The sequence below is a fragment of the Micromys minutus genome (assembly GCF_963924665.1).
Source record: "Micromys minutus genome assembly, chromosome: 19".
Classification (NCBI taxonomy): domain Eukaryota; kingdom Metazoa; phylum Chordata; class Mammalia; order Rodentia; family Muridae; genus Micromys; species Micromys minutus.
In genome coordinates this window covers 685,189-702,262 of record NC_137954.1, presented here as the reverse complement: position 1 = coordinate 702,262, position 17,074 = coordinate 685,189, and the positions used below count along the sequence as shown (strand labels likewise).

Genomic DNA, 17,074 nt, shown 5'->3' with positions numbered 1-17,074 from the left:
AGTTCTAGGACTAGCTAGGTTTTATTTAATATCTAGGATGCTCCTTTCTGCTGAATTGTTTTGGAAAAGACCTTTTTATAAATCATGCACATTTGTTTGTTTAGTTTTCTAGGTTCACTTAAACCCATACAGCAGAACTTTACAATATTTATATTCTTTGTTATTTATTTTATGTGCAGACTATTGGTTGCCCTGATTCAGAAGGAAAAAAGATGTGCATTAAATGCTGAACAGAAGCAAGGCAACTCTTTACACAAATCCTATAGGCAGTTTTTGGAGCTGCTGTTTAGTGCTCAGCCTTAAAAGTCTTTGTAATTGATACTAGGATAGAATTGGGCAATAGCCTGTAATTAAGACACTTTTTAAATACTCCAATTTAACTATTTTAGAAGCTAACACTCTGTTTATCAAACATAGTGAGTATAACATATAAATGTTGAGACACTAGGAAATTTTAGAAGGATATAATAGCAATCATATTACACAGTGTCAGTGGAATACTTTTAAGGCTCTTAGCATGCAGTAGCACTAAGTTGGGGGTTTGATAATTAAGAAAACCAGAGGACAGAAGTTGCCATTGTTTGACATAATATAGGCCAAACAAAGACAAGTAAGCCACTTACACAGAACAAAATTTAATTCTGTAATTTCTTACCTGGCCACCAGTTGGACATGATTCACAGATTCCAGGGGAGCCAGGAGGACCAGGAAGACCTGGTTGTCCTGGAAGGCCAGGGTCACCATTTCTCCCAGGAATGCCAGGAGGACCCTAACAAAATAAGAAAAACAAAACAAAAATACAGGGAAAATATGAAGTGGTTCAGAATCACTATTAGTACAATGATATTAAGTATATTTCAAATTAAATCTTATGAATAATTGAGGTTTATTATTTTTCCTTTATATCTTGACCTACAATTTTTGTTTAAATTGAAAAGGGTTGAAGACTTACAAACTTGGGAAAACTGAATCTTTACTTATAGAATTATAGACTTTCAGTGTAAGTTTGGCATTATTTTCTAACATGTAAAACAGAAGAAAATTCAGAATGATAAAAATTCAGATGGAACAAGGAAAACCAGCTTTTTCTAGAAATGCCATTAGCAACTATTGTCCTTGAGGAGATGTTACTTACTGGATCTCCCTTGGGGCCTTGAGGTCTCTGACCATCAGGAAGGACAGGAGCCTATAACATATAAAGAACATAGAGATTAATATAAGTAAACTACTGCACAAATTGCACTTTCATTTCTTAACTCTTATTACACCCAATCCCCTCCTTTCTGCTAAAAGTGACATCATTCATTTGTCATGGCAACATGGGTGCTTAACAGAATTGGCTTGCATTTCTTTCAGGCTTCTATGCTATAAATGCTATTTATGTGATTAAATATGATTCTTAAAGAGGTAAGTTTTTAAGAGATTATATATTCTATAGACTCACAGGTGTAGAAGGCTGTGGGCATATCGCACAACATTCTCCAAATGGGATCTCTGGGTTAGGGCAGTCTAGTGGCTCATCATCACATATTATGTCATCGCAAAGAACAGATCCTGAGTCACAGACACATATTTGACATGGTTCTGGCTTCCAAACATCTCTAGACTCATAGGACTGACCAAGGTGGTTGCATCCCAATTCATCTGTGGGAAAATAAATGTTTTGACAAAATGTGATTTTGTTCTTGGTTATGCACTAATAATTATTTACGAAGAAGAATCAAAGTGAAGAAAATTTGGAACAAACATTTTTCTTCTTTCATTAAGAATAAATAAAGTTTTCCCTATATAAATTCTATGTACCAAGGCACTATTTGTTAGTATAAAATTGCCACATCACAATTTTTCATAAATTTAATTGTTTTTACTTCATTTACATTAAAGAGCTTATCACCAGTAGATATAACACAAACATTCAAACTCTTGCTTATGACTTATGCAGCTGGAAATAAGCATTTTTACCCAATTGTTTTTTTATGTTCCAAAAGCAGATGGGAACATTCAACTAAAAGGATGTCTTTTGTTACTAATTCTGGGACCTGCTGGAGTTTATTAACCTATTTTAGAAATCCATGGAAAAACTGAGCTAATCTTGGCAGTATAAATGTCTTCCATATTGTCCTGGGAGAACTAACAAAGCTGATTGTGTGTTGAATGTCACTGCTCACTCTGTTGGACATTAGTGAGTCAACATTATATTACATAATGTATTATATATCATATAAGAACAAAAGAGTTTTCCAAATGCCCAAAATAAAGTGATGCTTTGAAACAAATATTGGCAATGAATAAGTAAAAATAATAGGAGGAGCATGAATGATGGCAAGTAAAATAGCTTCAACCATAATTTTAGACTTGGTTCTTAATTATATATAAGAAATAGAAATTTCAGCAGTCACTTACAGTGAATCAACTTAGGTCATGCCAAAATAAAACCTGGCCTGAGGTCTCGAAGTGTTAACTGTGTAGTAAGGTTAGATGGAGCTTAAAAATTACTATGATAGCTTGCTAGTCATAAATGAATAAATAATAAGTTTTCAAACATCTTCAAATAAATATGAACATAAATAATGTCTTGTTCAGTTCTTTTACATTTCCTCTTTTTTAATATTTTTAATCCCAATTGTAATTTAAAATTTCTGATTCACTATCTTAGTATTTAGAAACTTTGAGTAATCTAAAACTTTACTATTAAGAGAAACTTCATAACAACAAGTGTCTACAGAATATGGAGTTGCTTCTGCTTCTCATTTATGTATTTGTGCCAATACTGCTTTAATCATCTTATGAAAAAACTCAAGCTTTCTGTATGAATTAAGACTCGATATTTTTGTCTTAACAATTTACTAATTTAACAGCTAATCAAAGACAAAGTATGACAGTTTCCTTGGTATTTTCAATAGGGAAGAAAGTTTATGTAGTCAAACCAAACCAAACCAAATCAAACCAAACTATGTAAGGTGACAAAATTGTCTTATATCCTCCTGTCAGCATCAGACTATGAGGACAGGACAGATAATTCTAAGGCTCCAACTTCATTCTCAATGATTATAAAAGCTAAATACCAAACTGGTAACCCCAGAGTAATTGATGAAGGACTGTCAAGGGTGATGTTTTAAAGAAAGAGCTAAGTTCTAATTCCATTTTTGTTCACCTAGAACTGATATTTTTTATTTAAGAAAAAGTGAAATTAAAGCACTGAAATAGAAAATTATCAGGGAAATCACTAAAATATTTGCATGAATACTTTCTTAATGTGAATCAAATATATGGTTCTCTGAATTAGACTGATGCATTCTCACTTGATTAGCTTCACCTTAGGATATTCTCCTTAAACATGTCAATTTCAAACTGCCAAATCTCAACCTTTTGAAAACACTAATAGAGTGTGCTAATGATTCTTTCAATAATTTATCTTTGCATGAGAAATAACTTTCTACATCTAATGTTGTATGCAGATTAAAAGGTATTATTAGATACTCATGCTAAATTAAATATGCAATAAAATACATTAAATGGAATTTAAATTATTTTATTATTTAATTATAATAATTGTTAAAATTATTATTTTATTTAAAAATGCAAATAGATTTAAATTCCTCATATTTTAAAAATCATCATGTGTTCTTATATGACCTTGGAGTTACCATAAATCTTTTCTCTCTTCCATTCTTCCTCCCATGTATATACCTCATTGAGGGTATTCTCACAACAGAAGAAAAACAGTGTTTATCATTTGTTTGGAACACTGACATTCACCCACTAAAAGAATAAATGAACATGTTAAACCTAGGGTTATATAATAGAAAGCTGTTATCAGTTTTTCTTGGAAATCTTAGTGGGTATTTTTTAAAGTGCATAGACTTCAACTTAATGATCAGTGGATCTTACCACACCTTTACTTTTTATATTTTAAAATATTTTACTTTATTTTAATTAATATATTTGGTTATAAAAATTCTACACTTTAATGGGGTTTTATGTGTTATGTTGACACACATAAACAAATATTACGTTTAATCCAGACTAAGCATATTTATCTCTCTAAAAATTTGTAATTTATGGGAAAACCTTTCAAAATACTTCTACCTACCATTTAAAATGCATCAAACATTTTGTTGCTAATAGTTGCCCTATTGTGAAATACTATACCAGGACTTTTTAATGTTATCTAATGGTCAGTTAGTTCTAATTGGCACCCATTCTTCATAATCTTCGATTCTTTTCCTGTCCTTTGCCTCTAGAGACCACCATTCTAATCTAATGTGACATGAACATTTGTTATGAGTTCATTCTTTTAGACTTCTCAGAACATTTAAAATTATATTGCATAAGTTATTTTGCTTTAGAAAGTTGTGTTGTTCTACATAAATAAAGAAACCTGGAATGTCTAATAAAAGAAAAGAGAATTAATAGATCTACTTTGTTGCCAAAATTTTCTTCATATTTTTTTGAAACAAAGATTGCATGCTTGAAAATCAGATTCGGAAAAGTCACAAGTAGATCTTGCATCTGAGAACTGGCATTTCTTGTTTCTCTTAGTCATCTTTGCTTAATAAGGGGGTGTTGCACAGCTTCTTCAGATTTATTACCTTATATGTGACTGTCTACTGTTAGCAATGTAGGATAGCAAAATTCAAACCTCTGGCATACATACCTCATGAACCCGATGTTAGTCTTCAACCTGGGAAGTCATTGTCAAGCATGACTCTTTCAAAGAGTCATGGTAGTTAACAGTGTTTGGCAAACTAATGCTAGATCAAGTCCATGTTCTAGGAACTACTCTTGAATGGACATCACAGAGCTTCTTTTTGTTTTCTTTCAAATCATGTATGCCACCTATAATCCAGCCTGGCCTTGAAACCATAGTTATTGCTCTGAATTTTCAGATTACTGGGAAAGCAGTTGCAGGTATGCATCACTGAGGCAGACTGCTAGAAATGCAGGTATGTATCACTAATATCGAACTACTGGAAATGCAGTTGTGTATTGCTGCATTAGACTGCTGTAAATGCAGGTGTGTACCATTGTACCTGATACTTTATATCAATCTTATGAGTCTCTTAATGCATGTGACTTTTCAGTTGAATGCTGTCACAATCCTTAATGTACACAAAGATCCTGGGACAAACTAAGTAATTATCCAGACAAAATAGTTAAAGGAATTCAGATTTGAATCTAGAATGTTTTTCTGAAATCAGATACTGCTGGTTTCATTATATACTTTTTATTCTTCTAGGATAATATGGGATGACAGAAACCAGTTTCAATACACTTTTCCATATGGCTTATAAACTCTGTACCCTCACAAGTATAGGTTTTTAAAGAAATAACAGTCTGCAAAATGTCTCTGTCTCTAATCTTAAAATGGGAAGATACCATCTGGAGCTGAATCCTACTGTTTATTTCTCTTGACCTTATGAGAAAGGTTTGTATTTCCCAGGCCACCCTGATGGGATCCAGACCACCAGCAAGATGAACATGTGATTTGGAAGCCAGGCACTAAGACTGACAAAAACAAACATAAACTTACTGCATGAGATACATGGATATATTTAGGATGTTTAAGGCATTACAATTCAGAAACTACAGGCCCTGCATGATTCATATTTGTTGATTTCTATCTTGAGCACAAGTCTCCTTTGAATGATACTTGGGCCCTATAAATGTTATTCAACATCATAAAGTGTTCCTGTGAGAAATGTAGTCTGCCTCCCTCTACAATAACAAACACAAGGAAAAAAATAAAATGTCTCAAAAACATGTGAGCTGAAAATGCCATTTTTCAATGTTAATTTTCAAAGCTAATTTCACTATTGATAAGTTTGGATTAGTTGGGTTTTTAAGTTTACTTCTTTTTTTTCTTTTTTTTTTTTTGATTGAACAACTTTATTTTAAAAAACAAAGATAAATGTACAGATTTTAAAAGCAATTTTACATAACAGTATATGAATACATTTTGTAAGTACTTGATTTATTTTAAAGGTTTGATAGTATGCCTGAAAATCTTACTAGTTACAATGAGCATAAAGTACATGTAAAACAAGATGTAACCTGGAAATAGTCAAACTTTACTTCTTTGAGGCAATTTAAGTGCTTCTCCCACTTGACCTTTCCATTTTGTTCATCGAGATTACATTTTAAATGGTAGGGCTTGACCTCAGTCATGGAAAAAGCAAGGCTTTGATTAGTTAATCTGAAAGGAATCCACTTGGGCTGTGTTTTTTGTTAGGCACAGACAGAACTTCTGGTGGTTAATATAATCCTCCAAAATGCAGCTAACAAATGAGTGTTGTGCAGTGCTAGCTCAAAGTTTCCATTGCTTTCCCAACAGGCAAAGTTTCCTCCTTTAAAACTTTTGGATTAAAAAAAAAATACAATGTGACTTTTTTTCCCCCTAAGCATGGAAAATCATGACACTAAGCTTTTAGCCCTATGAAACAAAATGAAACATTTTATGAGAATTAGCTCACCCACATTGCCAGAAAATCACAGTGGACCTGAAGCTTACATGTCCCCCAGGTCCAGCAAAGATAAGCTCATCTTTAATCTTCCCAGCTCTGAATTGCAAACAATCCACTTTAGTGGCTTTAAGGTGGAGCTATCAGTTAATGTCTGTCACAAAGGAACCCTGCACTACAGTCATTCTCTGTGGACACCACAGAGCTTCAGTAGGTGGCTGTCTTTTCTGAGTTACCACTCCAGGCCTGGCCTGAGCCTGTGGGCATGAAACAGGCCTTTCTAAAGAGACCTTGCTCTCTTTTAGCATCTACTACAGTTCTGGACAAATCCTTTAATAAAAAATTCCAAAGGCAGAACATCAAACCGTCTGCATTCAGTCTTTCTTCTTCACTTCTCCCTCCAAGCAGCCTGGTTTCAGATTTGCTCTCTTTTATAGTGCTCAACTGTTCCATCCTAGATCTCAACATGGTGCAGGATTTGTTATAGGCCCTTCATCCCTCATTCGGAGCACTGTTGAAGTGCTGAGGAAATACAAGGAGTCATGAATAGAAACAACAAAATCTTCTATTGGTAGTACTTTATTTACTTACAGTGTACATTTTTACAGAAAGAAAGATAATTTCTGGCTAAGTCATTAAATAACTTCTTAACCCTTTCCTTAACAAACCAGATTAATCTTTTAAATGTTGAATACTAAAAGGACTACCATTAAAAAACCTTTATAATAAATTTTCTAGAATGATGGAAATTGCAATCATTTATTTACAAATACTTACCAAAGTAAAAATGTGCAGATGTTCAAAGTTATGCTTTTGTTCTCAAATCACATATTTTTTTTATTAATTTTCAGTTTCAGTATTAACCCTGTCCTTCCGTGTTTTTAAGCTTTTCAAACACACTTTCTGTTACATGACTGATATTGAGATATGTACATAATTGTGTATTTTCTCTTATTAGAAGTAAGATTACTTCAGTGATTTTATGATACTACATTTCATTCCATTGGTCTTGTGTGTTTAATAATTGGGACAATGAAAAGCAGAGAAAATTTAAATGTTAATCTTAGTTATAACTAATTTTATTAAAAATAATGAAAAATAAACTCAAAAGTATGAAGCCATTATTCATTCTCTCGGCCCATTTATAGTTTTGAAATCACAAATCAGTTCATGGTTCACAGTTAATTTTTGTGAAGTTAGCAACATAGCAAATGTAGAAGCTAAAATTTTAGAAGACATTTGTTTTGTTGTCCCTGTCCTAAGAAAGCAATAGTACTAACATCTGTATATGGGCCTATAGTCAGCAAAATGCAACATTAAGTGAGGATGATATTAGCCTATGAGTAGGAAAAATACATTTTAAAAATGATGTGATGAATTTACATAAGCCTATACTTTCTCTTTGGCAGTATTGGAGATTGTAACTAGGGCCTCCTATGTTCTGGACAAAGTATCCACCACTGAACTGCATCCCCAGACTTCTGTAAACTTTTCATTTTGAGACAAGAGTTTTACTCCCATTCTGAGACTCACATTGAACTCAGGCAGATTTTGGACTTGTATTAACCTACACTCAGCCTCCCAAGTAGCTAAGAATGAGGTCAGTGTCATCATGCCTGGCTGTAAAGTGTGTATAATTTTTACATTCATTTTCAAAAAGACTTACAATATTTTGCCAGTTTGTTTGTATATTCTTGTGTCTGGCAGCATTTCATCTAATTGTTTTAATTATAAAAGGAATGTTTAATTTTTAAAGTTCTCTCTCTCTCTCTCTCTCTCTCTCTCTCTCTCTCTCTCTCTCTCTCTCTCTCTTACACACACACACATACACCACACACACACACACACACACACACACACACACAGAGGATCCTGTGGTAAGTGTTGTCGCTAGTTATGTAAATGGTGTCTTTGACTGTTAGCCACTAGGTGGCAGGTTTTAGCACTTAAAACTCCAGCATGCTTAAAAACCACAGGAAATATAAAACAGACCACTTTTTTTTTCCATAGCTGAAATAAAATGCATGAATAAAGTAAGACTTGCACAGATTTGTAAAGAAACCAGAATTCTTTGTGGAGACATGTTTTATATTAATAAAACTCCCATAATTTACTGTCCAGCAATTCTGTACTACTTCTAAGGTTTCCAGAGAACATAGGAGATACTCCTTTAGAGTTCTCTGAATGTTTGAAGTGTGACAAATATCTGCTACTTACTGAAATTTCCCCAAAGTTACTCATCCAGCAGCATTTTCACTAAACACTAAAAATGTGAAATATATATGATCTTTAATTAAAGGTGGGAGCAAATGATCTTAAGATGATGTTAAGATGGTGAGGACCAAACATGTTTATTTTATTTTTTACTGGAGTTAGACTAGGAAGAAACACACCCACTGTGCCTACACTATTTCTTTTATTCATATAATGGTTAAGAAACTACAGGTATTATTTTGATATTTTAATTAGTGTTCCAAAGACATGTTTTCTTTCTTTCTTTTTTAAAAGATAGGATTCTGTGATTCTTCTCACAGAAATCAGAATATATTTTTTGACCTGCTGAGGAATTAACATTCCTTTGGACCATGTCTTGTATTTCTAGGGAAAGCTTGGGATTGTTACATCTTCCAGGAGGGCAGGATGCAGGGAGAAAGTGAAAACAGAAAGCTAAAAGAGAATTGACTATCCAAAGAAAAGAAAATGTGAGGAGATCTGGGGAGGAGATGAAAATCGAGATGGGAAGCAGAGGGTGGCTCACTGGGAACAAGGAGGGGTGAGGACAAGGGGTTGGGGGGAGGGAGGTGGACAAGCCTAGGATGGGGGTGGGGTGATGAGTGAGGAAAGAAAACTGGGAGGGGAGTTCCTAAGGAGCCAAAAGGGGTGGAGAGATAAGGAGGAGGAAAAGACAGAGGGGGGATGGAAGGGTATGTTAAGGGAAAGAAAATTAAGAAATAAGAAATCTGGGTGCTCTTTCTCTGTGTATTCATGGACTGAACATACAAAAATATTATCAGGTATCCCCTTCATCTACTCTTACATAGATAATTTGTGAAAATATTAAGGATATTACACACAGTGGAAAAATAAATACTCATGAAACATTTGCCAAAAACTAAAGGTTTAAATACAAACATGTTTGACAATGTATAAAAAGAATTGCTAATAACTTCTTTTAGCCACAGGTAAGATTTACATCAACAAAATTATTTTGAGGAAAGTACCCACCCTGGTTTCTCATGATGATGAGGAATGTATGCATTATTTAAAGTATTTAAGTAAATCACCAGACAACTGCTTTTAATTTGGGGTGCAAGAGAATCAAGATCACTATATTTGGCTACCAAAAATATATCAAGTCAGCAAACTTGTATCTTTACCTTGTTTGGAGAAGAGCAAAAATATTCCTGTTAAAATATATTATCTACAGTAGTGGAAATCCAGCTAAACAGAACATGTAGAAATAAAACAACTTTTGTCAAAACTCTGAGTTTATCAGATATGTGTAATTACAGAATACAATATAAACAGAAACAATGACATATTTTAGCAGCCTGGGCTCATTTTTGGTAGGTCCACAGATAGTCCACAGTTATAGTTTTACAGAAATACACAAAAGATTTTGATATCTTCTAGTATCTTGCTGTGCACAATTCATACCAGAGACATTAATGCATTGTTTTATTTGGAAAACGGGCTAAATATCCTATCTTTGCAAAGAGAGAAGTGTACAAGGGAAAACACGAAATTATTACATGAGACCAATAAATTCCAGATGGCTTGGGAGCATTCCAAGATGTTCACAATGCAGGAGGGGAGTACTTTAAAGCATTTTTTAAAACATCAAGTTAATTTAAAAACAGTTTTTATCTTAAGCAACTAGACAGTATTATTCATGTACATCACTTCTAAAAAAACAAATATAGAAAACAAAATTAAGGTTAGCAAAACATTCCACAGTCAGAGGCTAGACAGGAAATTCTTAATAGGCTGATTTTTCCCCTATCTTAAAACTCTTTGTAAGATGTTAAGGCAAAATTAATCCAGAAAGCCTGTTGAAATCAGTACTTACTTACCTACGTTGGACTGTTGTGCCAAAATAATAGTGGGATGAAGCAGGGTGAGAAGAAACCAGGTCCCACATTGCACAAAGCTCATCATGTCTAAATATCAGACATGAGACTCTTTGTGCAAAAGAGGAGAAAGGAAGAAGCAGCTCAGAGTAGCACCATCAGTTGTTCCCTGCCCTTCAGCACCGGGCCCTTCATAAAACGCAGCCACTGGCTTTCCTCTGCTCTGGCCTTAAATAGGAAAAAGTTTGGCTTCCCTCACTTCCAGCCCCTTTCTGAAATATGAGAGCAGAACCCATCCCCTCAGCAGTAAAAGCAATGATTAATATTTCTTTTCCCCCCGCATATAGAGGACACAGCCCACAGACTTAGAGAAACAGCACATCTGGAGGGTGTGTACAATAGACTATGTATATGTTTATAACATGAATTAGTCTTAAATACATACTTGTGTAACAGGAACACAGAGGAATGTGTTTTGTGATCATCTACAAAAATTGTTTGCATGTTTTCAAATTTCACTCTGAAACAGCAAAAACTGCTTGATTTGAAAAAGTGTTTGACTCTCATTCTCCGGGATAGTCATTTTGTAACTTTTATTTTTCTAGAAGACTTTTATACTGGAGTTCACCCTGACTAAATTTTAACAGGAAATGTAAGAGACTAATAAAGTAAAAACCTTTGCAGGCCCTGAACTCACCACCCACTCTGTGTTCTGAATGTTAGACTGGAGGGAATTGTAACAAAACTGTCTTTAAGTAATGCTTGAACAGATCTTAAGAGATTATTTTTTGTTATTACACTCCTCTTTCCATTTCTCACGAATTTCTTTAGCAACCCTGACTATTTAACTGTAAAAATTCCAGTTTATGTGTTATGTGGAGAAATCAGAATAGACATTACTAAAGGGAAATAAAATCAAACTTTTCAAGTCTTGTCCTTGTAAGAAACTGCAAACGAGAAAATTTTGTGTGTGGAAGAGAATTTCTAATTTCTAATGTAATGATTACCACAAATATGTATATATTTGGTCTTTTCTGTGTTTATGTTTCTAGTCCTCATCTGCAGTGCTTTTGTGTGTTTCTAGATCTTGCTGAGGAATAAATACCACTATATTTCTGATTAAATCTCTACAGAAAAAAGGTGTATTTTTTTACCCTTATTATGATGTTGTTAATGACCAACTTATGACTTGATAATTAGTCCCTTATTCCTTCATTTATCTCTAATATCTATAGTAGACATTTTGATCTTAATCAAGGTCTTATAGGTTTATTTCTTTAGTCTTAACTTCATAGAAGTGTGCCCTATCTGCATATGTATACTTAAAAATTTCCTCCCTTAAACCAATTCATTAATGTTATTTCTTTTTTCCTTTTTATTGAATATAATATGTATTTACATTACAAATGTTATCCCATTTCCTGGTTCACCCCTCTCCCATACCTCTCTCCCTGCTTTTATGTGGATGCTCACCCTTCTAGCCACCCACTCTCATTTTATTACCCTTACATTCCCCTACATTGGGGAAACAAGCTTTCACAGAACCAAGGGCTTCTCCTCCTATTGCTCTCATATACAATGCCATCCTCTGTTACATATGCTGCTGAAACCATGGGTACATCCATGTGTACTCTTTGATTGGTGGCTTAGTACCTTGGGAGCTCCTGGGGGTCTGCTTGGTTGATATTGTTGTTCTTCCTCTTCCAATGGGATTGCAAACCTCTTCAGTTTCTTCAGTCCATTCACTAATTCCTTCATTGTGGTCCCAGTATTCAGTCCGATGGTTGGGCAAAAGCACCCTCATCTGCATTAGTAAGACTTTGGAAGAGCTTCACAGGAGACATTCATATCAGGCTCCTGTTAAGAAGCATTTCTTGGCATCAGTAATTGTGACTGGTTTTAGAAACTGCATATGGGATGGATCCCCCAGGTGGGGTAGTCTCTGGTTGGCCTTTCTTTCAGTCTCTGCTCCACTCTTGTTCTCTGTATTTCCTCCTGTGAGTATTTGTTTCCCCTTCTAAGAAGGACTGGAGCATCCAAATTTTAGTCTTCCTTCATCTTGAGCTTCATATGGTCTGTGAATTGTATCTTGGGTAATCCAAACATTTGGTCTAACATCCATTTGTCAGTGTGCATTCTTTTCTGACTGTGTTTTCTCACTCAGGATGATATTTTTTAGTTCCATCCATTTGCCTAAGAATTTTATGAAGTCGTTGTTTGTAATAGCTGAGTAGTATTCCATTGTATAAATGTAACATATTTTCTGTATTCATTCCTCTTTTGAAGGACATCTGGGTTCATTCCAGGTTCTTGCTATTATAAATAAGACTGTTATGAACATATTGGAGCAGGTGTTCTTGTTATATGTTGGAGCATCTTTTGGATATATGCTCAGTAGTGATATAGCTTGGTCCTCAAGTATTACAATATCCAATTTTAGGAGGAACCATTAGACTGATTTCCAGAGTGGTTTTATGAGCTTGCAATCTCACCAACAATGGAGGAGTGTTCCTCTTTCTACACATCCTTGCCAGCATCTTCTGTAGCTTGAGTTTTTGATCTTACCCATTCTGACTGGTGTGAGGTGGAATCTCAGGGTTGTTTTTATTTGTATTTCCCTGACGACTAAAGACGTTGAACATTTATTCAGGTGCTTCACTGCCATTCGATATTCCTCAGTTGAGAATTCTCTGTTTTGCTGTGCACCCCATTTTTAATAAGATTGTTTGATTCTCTGGAGTCTAACTTACTGATTTCTTTCTATATATTAGTATTATCCCTCTATCGGATACAGGGTTGGTAAAGATATTTTTATTGGATTTTTGTTTTTTTACTTACAATTCAAATGTTATTCCCTTTCTCCGTTTCCCCTCTGGAATCCCCCTATCCCATTCCCGGTGCCCTGCTTCTATGAGAGTGTTCCCCATATGCCCACCCACTCCCTCTCACCTCTCTACTCTGGCATTCCCCTACACTGGGGCATTGTGCCTTCACAGGGCCAAGGGCCTCTCCTCTCCTTTCCTCAATGCCTGATAATGTCATCCTCTGCTACATATGTGGTTGAAGCCATCAGTCCCTACATGTGTACTCAATGGTTTGTGAATTAGTCCCTGGGAGCTTGGGGGTTCTGGATGGTTGACATTGTTGTTCTTCCTATAGGGTGGAAAATCCCTTCAGTTCATTTTTTTTTAAACCAATCTGTTGGTTGCTGTTTTGACCTGTTGACAGTGTCCTTTGCCTTACAGAAGATTTGCAATTTTATGAGATCCCATTTTTTGATGATAGAGCATAAGTCACTGGTATTCTGTTCAGGAAAATTTCCCTGTGCCTATATGTTTGAGGCCCAGCTCAACTTTCTTTCCTCTTTAGGAAAATCATCTCACTTAGAATTATTTTATTTTTTTCTAATGTACAATAGTATTTTTTAAATGTGTGTTTTATAAACATCAATGCTACAAGCAGGAAAAATGCTATACCTTCCTCCTTATGTTCCTGCTCACAGGGAACCCACACTGAGATGTTCAAAGGAGAAAAGTGTTGTCATTTGGTGGCAAGAAAATAGGACAAAATCCATCCCCTGTGCATCTTCTTTTTTCATTGGAGAAGAGCTGCTGGAAGAAGCAGGGAGTAGAACTACTGAGATTGGTTGGGCTCTTGGGTCAGAGTGAAGAAGCTGGGCTCAGACATGTATGCATGTGTTTCTGTTATCAGTCTTTATCCTTACCTAAATGTTTTCTTCTGTTCAAACCACCTCAGAAGCATAAGTTTTTCTTTTATTTTCAGTGTACAAAAACCAGTACTTATACATATAAATACCTTATCTTCATTCTAAATGGAGACTATACACATTAGGATGTATTGAAAATTGTCAGTAGGATTATATTTCTGAGTAAAAGATATGTAATGATACTTTTGTATTAATTTAAAATTTTGTAAGCACTATTTCGTGAAGGTTATGTATAATTCCTCTCGTATTTTATATGTTTTTAAAATTCTGAAAATAGCCTTTCATGCATAAGAAAAAAATTCCTGATTGACATAATCACTATAGAAACATGATTGATGTTTTGCAGATCTAGGCATTGTTTTTAATTTTAAGGCTTTGAGAGAGACTGAGAGAACTAATCCTCCAGATTGTCTGGCTTATCATGATTCTCTACTTTGAGTATGCTGGAAGTTCTGTTTCACAAGTCTTTGTGTTCTATGTCCTAGAGCTTTAGTTTTCTTGTATCTAAGTGTTTCATAGTGCAGTGTCAAGATGAGTGTGGATCTGAGCTATTGTTACTATAGCTGAAACATGGAAAACCATATCAGGCAAATCTAGCACTCTTGTGGCCTATACAAATTTTTATATATTTGTGATTTGTCTGATATTAACAAGATGCATAAAGTTAGTTTACTATATTCATCTGGAAACATGATAAAAGTATAAATTTCTGCTTCAGTTAAAGCAGTACTCAATCTGTCTCTGGGCAAGAATGGCTGGAAAGATGACTCAAAGCAAGGGTGTGGCAGGTTATCAACCAAGAATTCAAATCTTCAGTGGAAAGCTGAGCTTGGGAGAAATGCTGTAAGCCCAGCTGTGATGAACTCTGCACGCTAAGGAATGTCAGCAGTGTTTTTAGCAATGTATTGCCATAAGAAAATCAATTATTTCCATCCTGAAAAACACATGAAACTCATCTCCTCTCCCTTGTGCCTTTTCTCTCTCCCTCCACTCTCCCTCTACTATCTTTGTTTCTTTCTCTTTCCCTCTGCCCATCACTTTCTCTTCTTTTCTTTTTGTTCCCCTCCATTGTCTAAAGTTATTTGTGATATTATCAAATGAGGACATATTTTATTCATATATTATCTTTGTGAGGCAAACTGTCATATTATATGTAGATCATATACATACTATATTTATATCACTACTAGTCCATTCTCCAACCCCTAAATGCCTCCTGTGCCCTGCAACTTCTTGTCAACTTCATTAATCTATATTCTTTAATTATTTATTTTTATGGTCATTTCAGAAATTTTGTGTTTTTTCTATCTATCTATCTATCTATCTATCTATCTATCTATCTATCTATCTATCTATCATCTATCTATCTATCTATCTATCTATCTATCTATCTATCTATCTATCTATTTATCTATCTATTATGCTTCAGATTTTATTTCCCTAAGGTCTACACTCTGACTGTTCCACATTCCATACCTCATCCCCACAACCTTTGTCTCCACAATGATGTCCCCAACTCTCCCAACCCACCAGACCTCTAAACTTCGTGGGGACCCCAGTCTCTTGAGGGTTAGGTGCATCTTTTTCTGATTGAAACCAGACCCACTAGCTCTCTGCTGTACATGTGTTGAGGGCCTTATATCAGCTGGTGTATGTTGCCTGGTTAGTGATCCAGTTTCTGAGAGATCTTCAGGGTCTGATTTATTGAGACCGCTGGTTCTTCTACCCTCCTCCACAGCTTCTTCCAGCTTTTCCTTAATTCAGCCACCTGGATCAGCAGATTATGTTCATTGGTTGGGTGTAAATATCTGCATCTGACTCAGCTGCTTGTTGAGTCTTTCGGGGCAGTCATGATAAGTCCCTTTTAGTGAGCACTTCATAGCCTCAGTAATTATGACAGGCCTTGGAGCCTTCCTTTCAGCTGGATCCCACTTTGGGCCTGTCATTGGGCTTTATTTTCTTCATACTCTCTTTCATTTCCATCCCTGCAGTTCTTTCAGACGGAAACAATTATATGTCAGAGTTTTGATGGTGGGAATTTTGAATCACCACAAGACCATTTAAAATGCACCTGTGATGTCATTCATAAACTATGAGGAATCTTTATCAGAATGACAAGAATAATCTGGGAATTGACCACACAGTTGTGGAGTACATTATAAGCTTTTGTTTTTCCTAAGGAGATGGAACTGTATATTCAATGTTTGTGGGTGGTACTGTCTTTGTGAAATTTAAAAAGAACTTTAATAATAATATCTGCCTATTAATTCCAGAGATATTCTTGAAAAATCTCCCATTATAGCTGAAAGACTCAAATATACATGCTCATAAAGTTTCCAAAATTAAACAATGGGTTCAAAACACAGCTAATAAGTAATTTTGGACATGACAAGCAATACAATGGTTACTGTGATCTTCCCCATGGTACAGAATATTGTCTTCTTATTCTGTGTGTATAGAACTATTTTAATTAGTTTTTTTTTTTTAGTGATTCTCACTTCTGTACAAATCTTAAATAGCTTTGACATTGGCTAAATAATTTGGAAATATCAAGCAACTTCATGGTGACTATTATCTTAATAATTGTTATTATACCCAAGATTTTATATATCTAAGTTTGGGTTTGATGAAATTTACCTGATTTTGTAAAGAAAGTTCAGATAGGTTGTATGCCTAAGTTACTAGCTGTAGCTGGAATTAATTACCATACTTCCATAGTTTTAAAATGGTTTTCTCTTGAATTAGTCACTGATTGTATCAAGTGACTATTTTCTATCATATCATTTCTTATTTTATTATAACATTGTTTGAGTTAA

The 17,074-nt window shown here is 34.8% G+C and overlaps 1 protein-coding gene across 1 annotated transcript in view; it reads right to left on the bottom strand.

Annotated features, from left to right (window-relative positions):
• COL3A1 (collagen type III alpha 1 chain) overlaps window positions 1-10,721 on the bottom strand; it is a 36,452-nt gene extending 25,731 nt beyond the window's left edge. The window contains exons 1-4 of the mRNA XM_080933042.1: window positions 10,535-10,721; window positions 1,445-1,644; window positions 1,136-1,186; window positions 656-769 (exon numbers count right to left, since the gene is read on the bottom strand). Coding sequence (XP_080789168.1) covers window positions 656-769; window positions 1,136-1,186; window positions 1,445-1,644; window positions 10,535-10,619 — 450 coding nt within the window. The 5' untranslated portion in view covers window positions 10,620-10,721. The remainder of the gene's footprint in view (window positions 1-655; window positions 770-1,135; window positions 1,187-1,444; window positions 1,645-10,534) is intronic.
• Between the last annotated feature and the right edge of the window lie 6,353 nt (window positions 10,722-17,074).